The following is a 12400-nucleotide window of genomic DNA, read 5'->3' as shown; positions in this document are numbered from 1 at the left end:
AGCTGGAACATGAGAGCTCTGGTTTTCAAGATCCTGGGCTGAAAAGCCAGGGTGCAAGCACACAGCAACCATCAGTAACTCTCTGCAAACAGCATCTGGCCAGTGTGTCCAGAACTGGTGGAGCATACAGCGAGTGCACTGCCAACACACTTGCGTGCAAAATGGCCTTCTCAAGGCTGGCAGCTACCGAGGCACTTGCTGCAACTGTGAAAAGAAAAATAGTGTGTACATTGAGGTCTGGCAGTACACCTTGCATGTCTGAAAAACCCTCCAGCCTTAAGACTCCTCCCTTGTGTTACAGCATCCTACTAACTGCTGTCGTCAAAGGTCACCAGACGCTTCTTCCGTAACATTTAGTGAATAATCAAGGGAGCAGGATGGGACCGGATGCACGGGGATGGTGAAGGATACAGAAATGCTTAAAGACCTCAGGGATCAATTGGCTTGTTTCAGAGCGAGGGCTGCAAGATGCTATTTAAATGACTGTCACTTTATAGAGGTTTAAATTCTGCCTGTGCTATCTGCTGACCTACATTGATGCCACCACAGAATTTAGCGCACGTCACCCTTTCTCTGTGCTGGCCAGCTGCTCTGTGCCATATCCAGCCCTCAGTGTGCTGCCACCACCAATGGGTGCCAGAACATTTGCAGCTGCACGCATTGACGAGGCTTCCAGGGCCCTCAGAGTTTCATGCTTATTTGCCATTAGCACGTTGATCATTCCCTGATCGTTTCTTGATCTTGCCATCAACAAAACCACCAGCAATTAATTTTTCTGGTCAGGCTACAGTATCATTTATTTGCATCATTTCAGTATTAAAACTGAGTATGAAGGTTTTTTTTTCTGCAGCCAGTCACTGAACGCTGCCATAATACATGCCATTACCAAGATGAGAACAGGTCATGGTAACAAAACCCATTGACAATGCCCAGCTATATTGAAGCTGGGAAGAAGTACATGACCAGGATCCGTGCTTGTGAGTGATCGTCTGGTCAGCTATGAGGCTGTCTGTGACTTCAAGAAAACAACATTAAAGATGCACTTTTTAAAGAACGTTAAGGAACTCTGTTGGCTAAGACAGAAGATCATGACAGGAAGATCATGAGGATGCATCATCAGACTTTCTTTTGTTGCTTAGCGTGCAGTTTGCCTCTTGTTCTTTCTGCCGTTGTTCTGCAGGACAAAGTTAACAACGACCCTCTCGCAGGACAAGCTGCTGCCGCCCTCCCATGGGGGCAGTGCTTCTGGGGCCACGCTGATGAGCCTGCGCCCAGGTGCAGCAGCTCAGACGCTGGACCCCAGTGCTGGGTGGCTCCTGCTGGGAGCAGACATGGACAGGCACTACAACCAGCCTGGAGCACACACCCAGCACCTTGTGCCATTCAAAATACAACCCGATTTTCTCCTCCTGAAGGGACGGAGAAACCCAAGTGCATTTTTTTTCCATCATTTCCTTCAAATTCAGACAGAAAAGAATGACCCTTCTCTTGAAGGAGCTTTTTCTGATGAACATTTCAATGAAAAATGGGAAGAAGCCAGGGAAGCAGCATCCTGCTAGTGGGTACATGCTGCCGGAGGCAAGTGGTTTGGCTACCAGCTAATGGCAGGGAACACGCTACACCGGGCTGTGCTGCTGCCCATCCCGCCAGCAGGACAGCCAGCCCGGTCCCTCTGGAAGGTGCTGGTGGGACCACGTTGACAGTGCAACAAAGGGAAATGAAACAAGACAAAATAAACAAATAAGACTCAGGTTAGACGACAAGGAAATAATTTATTTCCAGGTCCTAGAAAGACCTTGCAAAAATAACAAGGATGAGGAAATCAACCTCCTAATTTGATTGGGTAGAGAAAGAAAACCAAAGTGACTCCATCAGACATTGTGGCAGCTGCCAGCTCCTCCTGCTGGGTGCGGGTGGACAGGGACCGCGGGGCAGCGGCACACAGAGCAGCAGGCTTGCTCCACACCCCGCTCCTCCTGCATTTACGTGTGGGATAGGAATTAAAACGCAAGCGTGCGTGCATGCGTGCTGGGGAGGACTGGGTGGTTGGGGATGGGGGATAACCCAGTGGGAGGGTTGCTAAACACGTACCCTTTTCAGACCCCATCTCCTGTGGACAGAGCCCTGCTATTGCACAACACTTTCGCTAGAGGAAGGGCCAGCTCCAGAGGGGCTCGGGCACAGCTCTTGAGCCCAGAGGGAAAACACAAACACGTTCCTGAGGAAAGAGAGGGCTTTCTGTATTCTCCTGCTCTGGGGTGCGGGGCATCACCCACCTGAGGTGGCATGGCCAGAGCCCGCACTCGAGGGCCGGTGCTAAGCAGCCCGTTGGCCCCACTGCCTCCCCAGCATCATCACAGTGAACCAGCCGCATGCTGGGGCTTGGGTGCCAGCAGCAGGCGCCTGCTGTCTCCTTGGTGAGGGACCAGAGAGACCCTGAGAAGCGAGCAGCTCCTGGTCCCAGCGTGAAAGCTAAGCTGCAGCTCCCGCGTGGGCAGACGTGGCAGCAATGGTCAGGAGCAGCTGAGGGCAGAAGCCGTTGCCAAAGATGTGTCCTGCCCCTTTCCACTGCCAGGTCTTGTGCTGCAGCCAAAGGACCGACACCAGCAGCCGAGAAGCAAAACACAGTAAAAAATGAACACGCACATACATTTACAGTTAAACCTTCCCCAAGGAGAGAAAACACGGTCTGTGGCTAAACTAAAAGGACAAACCCAATGACAAGCCTTGAATGTGTCAGGCCTTGGGAGACCTTATCAGTTACCTATCAATGATATAATTGATTTTTTTCCAACATGAACAGATAAGGAACTTGCATTAGCCAGCACGGCCTGAGAAGCTGCCTGAGGACGTTGCTCAACGTGCTGCTCAATCTACCCCAGGGGAAGTTAGCAGGCTGGAAGGGCGCAGGGCACTGAGCGCATTCCTCCAGCATCATCTGCAGCCCGAGGAGCAATGGCACATCCTGCCGGCCTTCTGACCCGCCTCCCGAAACCACAGATTCCGTGCAAAGGCAGTCCTGCTGCGGGAGCTCATACTGGTTTCTTGCAGGGTACTGTGCCAGGGTGGGGACACCCTGGGTACCCCGAGGTGTCACAGACCCACTGCCCAGCCTGCGGCAACCAGCTCATCCGCGCAGCAGTGCCAGCAGGATCTGGCCTTACGCGCATGTCCTGGGGATGGCTTTTCTATTGCCAGTGGTGACGCTTTGCTGTCAGCTGGGTGTAGACAGGAATTACCCCTCCAAACCAGGGGGCTGGGGTTCTCTTGCACCCTACAGCATGGTCCTCTAAGCTGGGACGCAGCTCTCCCCCACCACTGAAGGCCTGGAAATGCTGATGTCCTGCTTTCTGCCCCACGCAACCCATGACATTTAGTAGAAAGCTAGCACTTGGCCGAGAGCCCTGCAGACCGTGGCCCAGCCTGCCGCGAGGGCCTGGCAGAGCCGGCCCAGGGAGCGCCGCTCCACGCCCCTCCGACGGCATTCCCCAGCACTGCGGCTGCTCTGTGGCTCAGGCCACAGCACTGTGCCTTGGCAGCGGACAGGATGTCCTCATCTGTCACCAGGGCCATGGGGTACATCAGGACCTCGCAGACAAAGTCCGCTGTGCAAGGCGGGAGCGAGCCCCTTCAAATCACAAGCATCTTTGATAACCACAAGAAAGGTCTAAGAACAGAGCGGAGAAGCAATTGCAGCTTAGAGGCGAAGTGTGTTTTGAAGCGAACTCTGGTGCAGCGGTCGCTCTGTGCAGGATGTGACCTTGGAGCCCACATCCAGCACATGCATCCCCAGTGCGGCGCGCTCCCTCCAACGCTGTGCCAGCAGCCAAGCGCTGCCGAGGAGCCCAGGCACAGAGACAAGGGGGACTCCAGAAAGTGAGCGAACGTAAGGGGGAAAAAGCTGAACAGAAGTTAAAAGCTTGTTTCCCTCTGCAAGGAAAGCTCTTAAAGAAATCAAAGCACTTCAAATGCTCTGACTCAAGTGACAAAAACAATCTAGACAACAAAAGGGTCCCAGTTTGCTCTTCCTCTCCTGAAGTGGGCTTACTGAACAGATCTATTTAAATGATAATTTGTGGAGGAGAAACCCCCTCCAAACTCTCTTGAATTAGATTTTCTATTTCTTAAATTAATGTGTAGTGCTTTAATGGAGACTGGTATTAAGGAGATGACGATGGCCACAGTCGCTCCTTTGGGCACTCCATGCTCACCATGCGGGTGCAGAGGCACCCCGAACAGGAGGCAGCGGCCGAGGAGCACATCACCCAGCGCTCCCCGGCCCCGCAGTGCAGCCCCTCTCCAGCAGCTGTGGAGCCCGGCCAGGGGCGCACGCTGTCCCCTCATGGCGTGGAGCCCCGCTCAAGGAAGCGCCAGGAGCCTCATGGGGGGTTGGTGGGACGACTAGGACTCCTCGCTGTCCTCCTCGCCCCTGCGCCCAGCATACAGTGCTGCCAGCTGCCGGAAACGTGGCCCCCAGGCCCCCAGGTAGGAGAAGTCTTGCTCCGAGCCACTGGACCAGGTGTTGATGGAGCTCAGGGAGGGCACGGGGGAGTCTGAGCCCTCGAAGGCGTAGGTCTGGAACGAGTCGTAGGGCGGTACAGAGAGGTCCTCATCTGCCTGCTCCACCTTCTTGCAGATATAGTCTCTGAACACGGAGAAGTCCAGGTCTGGGCTCTGCACCCACTGCGGGAGGGCATGGAGCTCAGAGGCCGAGTTTCCACTCAGGCCCCCCTCTCCTGGCCCTACTCCATCACTGCCTTTGATCTCACTGAAGTCGTAGAGACTGCGCAGAGCTGACATGTCATAGGCCTCCGTGTCCTGCTCACCACCCCCTTCGTCGTTGTACTTGATGACATTGTCTCTCATGTCCTCGTCATCCTCAGATGTCAGGTGGCTTTTGTGGTGTCGCTTCAGCGTGAGGATCAGAAGAACCAGCACTGGGAAAGGAAGAGACGGTCAGACGGGTGCAGGGGCTTGTGCAAGCTGCGCTCCCGCAGGGCGAGGATGGCCCACGCTCGGCGGCAGAGTGCAGAGGCACAGCACCCTCCAGCACGGGGAGCCCCGCAGCCGAGACCACTGGCATGCCAGCTGGTTCCTATCAGCCAGGCTCATCAAGTAGCAGCTGTGCTGTTTCACTGGCTTGGAGAGAGGTTTGCCCAGGCTCCAGTGCAGACTGGGAGCTTCCTTTCCCATGCAGCACGACCGCTGAGACAGGAGGGACAGAAAGGTGAACGCATGGCTGGACAGACAAACATATGGATTCTGCAGAAGATGAGTAGGAAAAGGGGGTGCATGAATCGCAGCAGCAGCCAAATGTCAGGAGGGTGAATGTGGAGCAGATGGCACAAAGCCTAAGCAATGAGCCGCAGCTGTGTCCTGGATCATCATCCATTCATCCCATCACCTTTAAAGCACCAATGTGCACTTTATTCGTTTGGGCAATTAGGCAGAAATTTGTTTGCACTGCGTTGGAAAATGAAACCAGTGTAAAGTGCACCCTGTGGGAAAGGGTTTTCTAAACGGAGACAAAGCAGGAGATGGGGAGCAGAGATGTGCCAAGGAGAGGAGACTTCACTGAACAATGCGCTGGCTTCCACAGATGTCTGGGCAGCCCTCAGGAGCCAGATGTGAGCGAGCACTGATGCTGGAAGGCTTTCAGCAGCAGCATCCATCAACTGCCCTATGCTAAACCGGAGGGCACTGCAACACCCCTCTCTCAGAGCCCCTTCCCACGCACACACAAGCCCACTCTTCCCTTCCACCTTCACGCTGTGCTGTCGCGGCCCAGCAGAAGTGACACACTGCCAATGTGTCAGTGCCAGCCACCAGCATTCCCGGGGTGCAGGTCCCGACTGGGGCAATGGTCTGGTTTACATCCACTCCAGCACCGCGTCCTGCCCACACGCTCACGCATGCTCTAATGCTGACCCTCCCAACGCTCTGAGGTAAGAGCGCAACTGATTGCCCCATGCCTGCTGCCCTTGGCCACCACACTGGGATACCGCCCCCCCGCTGTGAGATGCCTGCTGTGGGCACAGCATGGCAGCCAGCAAGCAGCTCTTGGCTCCTGCCCATCAAGGCGAGGAGCAAGCCAGCAGCTCTCCAGCCTCCACCAGGCAGCAGCATGCCTGCCTGCGTGCAGAGAGCCCTGCTCTGGCTGCCCACCTGAGCCCAGCGTGCAGGAGCTGGGGCAAATGTGGGAGCTTCCCTGACGGCCTCCCACTGGCAGGGGCCAGGCTTCCTGCCCTCCATGCTGCAGCTAGCAGCAAGGAGATAGCTGGCAGAGGAGCCTGCACAATGCCCACAGCAATGGCCTGTGCTTGTTTGTGTGATGGTGGATGGAGAGGAGACAGGACAGGACAGGAGGAGGCTGGGGGACAGGCGGGCACTCACCAACCAGGATGAGGATGCACACCAGCAGTGCGATGAGTGCGCCGGGGCTCAGTGTAGCTGACATGACGTAGGCTGTGCTGTTGCAGGACTGGATGGCCCCGTTGCTGTCACAGCCGCAGACACGGATGGTCAGGGTCCCCGTGCTGCTGAGGGCTGGGGGGCCACTGTCCACCACCAAAATGGGGAGCAAGTACACATCCTGCTCCTGGCGATTGAAGCCCATTCTCTGCGTGTGCACCGCAGCCGTGTTGTCTGCAGGGAACAAGTAAACCCACAGCAAAGTCACTCCCTGAGCACTGCCAGACCTCGCTGCGAGCTCCTCCATACTCAAGATGATCAGTAGTTGTTCATGTGCCAGCTCCAGCAACTGCCCAAAGAGGGGATGGGGCCTCCCTCCTCTCCATCATAGGGGAGCAGGGAGCCAGCTCTTGGCTCCCCTGCACCTCAGCCCCTGAGCAGCTCAAGCACCCAGAGGTGGAGAGCTCTGCTCCAGCACATGCTCCTTGGCCAGGCACCTTGAGGCCAGCCTGGTGTCTCACTCCACCAGTGTGCCCAGGGCACGGTGAACCCAACACAGGAGGAACAGCACACAGGTGTCTGAACTGTGCTGACAAACAACATAGTTGGAGCAGAGAGAGGGGAAAAAACTTTCCAGAAGACCCTCTGAGAGTGGCACAGAACAGGAATCAGGATAAAAATCAGTTGCTGACATGGAGACCTGAGTGGACAGGGGTCTGCATGTGGCACCGAACTTGCAAGAGCAGTTACTGCTTCCAAACACAAGAGCCATGGGTGAAGGGTCCTGCCTCAGCTGGAGGGCCAAATACCCCTAAGATCCTTTGTAACTTCTGAAGGAGAAGGCAGAGCTGCTTTCAAGCCTCCCAGGCAAGCCAGCCATCCTCCTCCCCATCTGCTCAAACCCTCCAGTTTCAGGGGCTCAGCCGGCACAGAATAACCCATTACGATCCCATTAACACGGCCACTTCATGGGACCCTCTAGGGCCCCGGTGCCAGAGATGAACCCAAGCAGCAGCTGCGCCCAGACAATCTGGAGCAGGGAGGGTAGGAACAGGGACTGAAAATCAGCTCAGCTCCCTGCTCATGTGTGCTACTCGCTGCCAGCCAGCAGGCAAGCGGGCAGGAAGGGATTGAATAGTAGCTGAACAATTGTGGCCAGATGTCAGAAGTTGCTGCCGACTGTCTGCAGTCTTTATCTAATAAAACGTAGATTGGCTCGCTCACAGCAAGTTGCTGCTGTCTACAGACTCTCTCCTCATTGCACCTGATTTATGCTGGACTGGCCCCTTTCTGTATCAATCAGCTCTTCGATCGGAAAAGACATCTATTCTAATTCTGGCTCTCGGGCTGCCTGCCACCGTGGAAATTGCCGTATGGATTGGGTGCTGCATGGGAGCACACAGGGCAGGGCAGGGCCAGGGCGTGAGCAAAGAGCACAGCAGAGGGGCCGGCACACACTGAGCTGCAGGACAGGGAAGATCCACCAGCCAGATGGGAAGCGGGGCAGATCCGGAGGCACTGCACGGCAGCCGGGGCAGAGCAGAGCACAGAGCCCCTCTGCCCACTCAGGCTGCCCAGGGCCGGGGGCAGTGCGGTTTGCGCAGGGTCCTGAGCCCTCACCCAGCTCTGCCAGTACAGAGAGGCACAGACGACCTGCCCACAGGACTGGCGCAACCAACCCCAACAAAGGCCAAGCGAGGGCTGGTCTCTGCTTCAGGGCGGTCTGGAAGAGGAGGAGCTGGGGCAATCGGTGCCCCCGTGCTGACACACAGGCGCAGAGGCAAAGCCCACCCAGCCTGTGCTGGAGCCAAGTGGAGCAGAAGTGAGGGAGATGGGCAGTCTGTGCCCAGAGGGGCGGCAGCAGTGCACGGGCTTGTGCCCAGAACAGCACTCATGGTGCTAAATAGCAGATTGCTGCTTCGTGTCGTCAGGTTTCCGGACTTGGCCCACTAGAGTTTTCTGTGTTGCCAGAATACGGCCGTGTTCCTGGGGAGAGTGAAGCCTCTGGCACCCCAGCTGGGGAGAGCTGGGATTCCAGCACAAAGGAGACAGGGTGAAAGTCATCTCTTCCAGTCCACCTGAGAGCACAGGTCTGCTCTGAAGAGCAAAATGTGGGAAAGGCAAGGACACTGGAGAGAAGGCCACACCAGCCAACATTTGGAGGCTACACTGAGTGCCACAAGGGCAATACTCAAAACTAGATCTTATTCATGCACACCAAACTGTGTTGCAGGTTACTAGAAAAAACTCTTCCTTTGGATGTAGCATCTTTTATCCATTAAGGGAATTTTCCAGGTAACCTCAACTCATCCCTGCTTGCAGCAGCAGACTTCAGGCAGGCAACATCCTCAGAAGCACAGAGCAGAAGAGAGCAATAAGGGAAATGCTTGTAGAAGTCGATCTGGGGACAGTTTGCCTAAGAAGGGAGATACTGCATGCAATGTCAGCACTCCACCTGCAGCACCCAGCACTAACCCATGCTTTGAGTCAGATGTGATCCGAGTGCTGCAGTGTCACCAGCCTGTGGAGGGGATTGCCCACAGCAGAAAGCACGATCGTTCTGCACCACAGGCACTGCCTGGCTTCTCTGTATGTGGGGCAGGGACCACCGACCCTCTGCCTGTGCAGCCACCTGGCAGGACCTCTGCCACCTCAGCTGAGACTCCTGGAGCAGCACACGGCACCAGCAGAGGCAACCTGGCAGAGCTGTCAGGAAGAGCAGGGGAGCACCAGTCCCCCAGGCAGCAGCGAAGCTGAAGCAAGTGCGGCAGCCTGCCGACAGCAGAGTCTGCTGAGAAGCTGCCTATTGCCTACGAAGGATGAGCTATGAAAAAAAATTATTGTTATGCTAATAATTTGCACAAAGGTAACAAGATCTCATTTGGTGTTGCTCCCTCAGCTTGCTGCAGCATAGCCCAGAACTATAAATAACATTAATGGCACCATCTCAGCAAGAGACCAGGACTAACTCCTAGCTAGCCCAGCTAAATCCCTGGGCATCTGGATCCAGTGGAGATGGAGCCACAGGACAAACGGGACAGACCAACTTGCTGTGAGCGAGCAAGGCTCTGGCCCTCAGCCCAGGAAGGCTGCCTTTGCTGCCACCATCATACCAGTCAAATAACCAGCCTGAGCTCGTGGTCAGATCCTGGCTCGGAGGATCCCTGTGCACACAGCCCTGTACCTCCACGTGCTGCTCAGCCCACCTCTGGCCCAGGTTTGATGAAACGCTGTGCTCGGGAGCGATCCCAGCCGCCGGGGCAAGCACCCCTTTAGTGTTGTGTAAATGTAGGCATAGCACCAGCTCCTCACCTCTCTGGAAATGCAGCAGAAGGCTGGTGACTCCCCTTCTGTTTACAGCCAGCTCCAGCTCCTGTTAGGGACCTGCCACAAGGCACACTGTATTTTTAGAAACAGTCTCCAGAAATCAAGGGAGAATGCGTGTGCAAGTCACAGAGAGGCAGCCGCTAACCTCAGCTAAGCTGAGACTGCTCAGATAGCGTGTTACACCGCCGCGTCCCCTCACCTCCAAGTACGAGAAGGAGAAATATTTTCACTGCTGACCCCACAAAGTCAAAATAAAGCAGCCAGTAATTAAATACATCAACTGCATGACAGACAGCTCTGCTCTGAGAAACCTCAGGTCAGGAAGGGGCTGAGGTCTTGCTCTGTAACCCAAAACTCAGTGCTAGGCAGAGAGACAAAAATCACAACTACAAAACACTATTTCAAACATCATGAAACTACATTTTCTCTCTTGAACAGGGTAACATGAGCACTTCCTACAGGAGGGAGATCCACAGAAATTTCATGTCTACATCTACGACATTGCTCACCAAGGCTGACATCCAGACCCCTGGCTGGCAGAGACCAGCCCTCTCCAGGGACTGAGACAGCTCCGGCTGCCTACCTGCTGCCCACCCACTGTGCCCACAGCTCCCCAGGCACCCTGGGGAAACATGTTTTCTCTGTCAGGTGTTTATAACCTGTTACTTGCAAACAACTTCTGTGTTCCCTTCTGAAATACTCCAGAAAAAGCAGTACTGCTGCCATACAATGTCATTTATTTGACCATAGAAGTGAAGAAAATTTTGCCCAGACCTGGGAAAATGTATCCAAATTAACCTCCTACAAAACAATGTAATTTCCCTTGGTACAGTTGTTTCTTTACATACAGCTGACCCAAGGCAGTTGCTTCAGGATGCGTGTCTTGGCGTACATTTGTTTGAATTAGCACAGCCAGAGTTGTTGCAAAGAAAAGCCAGACAGGCCTGGCCCTGCAACTTCTTGTGTCTCTTCTTCTGTAGCAGCTTTCTGCGAAGTCCACTTTTGGGATCACGAGGTTGAGGAGTTTTTCCCAGGAGGTGGTACTGAAATTTGAGCAGACACTAATCCACAGCTTTCCTGCACAGATGAGTTTGGATCTCCACACCTAGGTTTTCCCGTCCAGTCTTTGCAAGGTTGCAGTTTGTGCTATGGTCACACCACTCTAAAGGTTGTGCCATGCATCCTCTGAAGCCCCAAGCCGAACAATTTATTATCATTGCCATCTTGCTACACAAACTGACATTTCCTCCGCAGGTTTCCTATGTCACCCTCTCCCAGACCACACAGTGATGTGATCCCATGTCACATCATATCACCGCGCGTGACAGACAGGAGATGGCACCTCTGCCTGCTTTGAGGAGCAAGTCACCAGACAAGGCAGAAACCAATGTGAGTCGAGTGTGCAGGGACCTGTCAATACTGCTGTAAGAGGAAAGTTTAGGAACACAATATACTCTGGTGGTAGCATAACATCACTAGGAATAATAAAATAATTAAGTCTCTCAGACTCCCTCTCCAAAGAGGCTCTTGGCAGCTTCAAAGACAGAACTAATAAATCCTTCTCATAATTCAACCTCGAACGCGCTAGGAGAGCAGAAGCAAGCAAGTTACCTCCAGTTTGGATTTCGATATCCGTGCCCTCTCTCATACTCCCAGGGCCCCGTAAGCGTCTGCCCTCCCCTTCTCCAGCATCTGTTCTGCAGCTCCGGTGCCTGGGCATGCCAGCTCTGCGGAGGCGCACATGGCTCCCAGCTGGGCCCGCGGCCACACTGCCACCAGAGCTGCCCAAAAGGAGCAGACTCCCCATCCAGCCTCAGGCAGGTGCAGCTGGTAGGAAAAGAATCCGATTTTTCCCTTTTGCTTCTTCCTTCTCCAGACTTCTCTGGGTACCAGGCCACAGCATCACTGCTGCTCATTTGTCTTTTGCTTAGCCCCCATGGAGATTCAATGCTCTTTTTCATCCCCCCATCAGATCAGCATCTGTGCTGCTCATGCTGAGAATGGCATCCCTGTGGGGCTGGAGGAGGCTTCCTCTATCCTGAGGCAATCCTCAAATCCTAACACTTTGCTTTTGATTATGATCTTCAGATCTTCTATCACCCATTACATGCTCTTAATGAGACCTGCAGAGAGTTCAGACATCTGCTTGCCCAGCCCTTGAGCTCTGGAGTCAGTAGCTCCACGTGTCGTTCCATATTATCTAGCATCCCTTCCAGGTTGCTGGGCTTGGATGTTTTCTACCATCCCTTCCAACACAATTAACATTTCTTGGAGAACATGATTTCAGGCTTTAATTGCCTTTGATCCTTCTGTAATCAATTTTCTTAGGCCAGAAAGACCCAGCAAAAGGCAAGTTAGGAGGCAGAGGACGGTGCATGAATGCCTTTGGAATGGCACCACTGGGCCTGGGTGAGGTCAGCTTTTCCAGTTCTACCTCTTCCTTTAAGCACTTAATTTGCCGGGCATCTTCCTTCTGGATCAGAGCTGTTGTTACCATACATGGTATTTATTCCTTGTCCAATGAATTAGGAAGTGCCTGAACGCTCCCTTGGGCAGAGCAAAAGCAAGGAAAGGGAGATACCAGTAGGAAACAGCACCGTTTCTAAAAGCCTGGGTCCTGCAAATCAGCTATAATTCAGCTAATGCAAGGTCTCCTGCTGGG

The 12400-nt window shown here is 54.2% G+C and overlaps 1 protein-coding gene across 1 annotated transcript in view; it reads right to left on the bottom strand.

Moving 5' to 3' along the window:
• Positions 1 to 4401: 4401 nt before the first annotated feature.
• The window catches only part of CDH22 (cadherin 22, type 2), a 57372-nt gene continuing 49373 nt past the window's right edge, over positions 4402 to 12400 (bottom strand). The window contains exons 10-11 of the mRNA XM_010284425.1: positions 6394 to 6645; positions 4402 to 4937 (exon numbers count right to left, since the gene is read on the bottom strand). Of these exons, the coding sequence (XP_010282727.1) occupies positions 4402 to 4937; positions 6394 to 6645 (788 nt within the window). The remainder of the gene's footprint in view (positions 4938 to 6393; positions 6646 to 12400) is intronic.

Source organism: Phaethon lepturus, unplaced genomic scaffold (genome assembly GCF_000687285.1).
Source record: "Phaethon lepturus isolate BGI_N335 unplaced genomic scaffold, ASM68728v1 scaffold4363, whole genome shotgun sequence".
In the NCBI taxonomy this organism is placed as follows: Eukaryota; Metazoa; Chordata; class Aves; order Phaethontiformes; family Phaethontidae; genus Phaethon; species Phaethon lepturus.
Note: the sequence above shows the minus strand (reverse complement) of the source record. Positions and strands in the feature narration are given on the sequence as shown.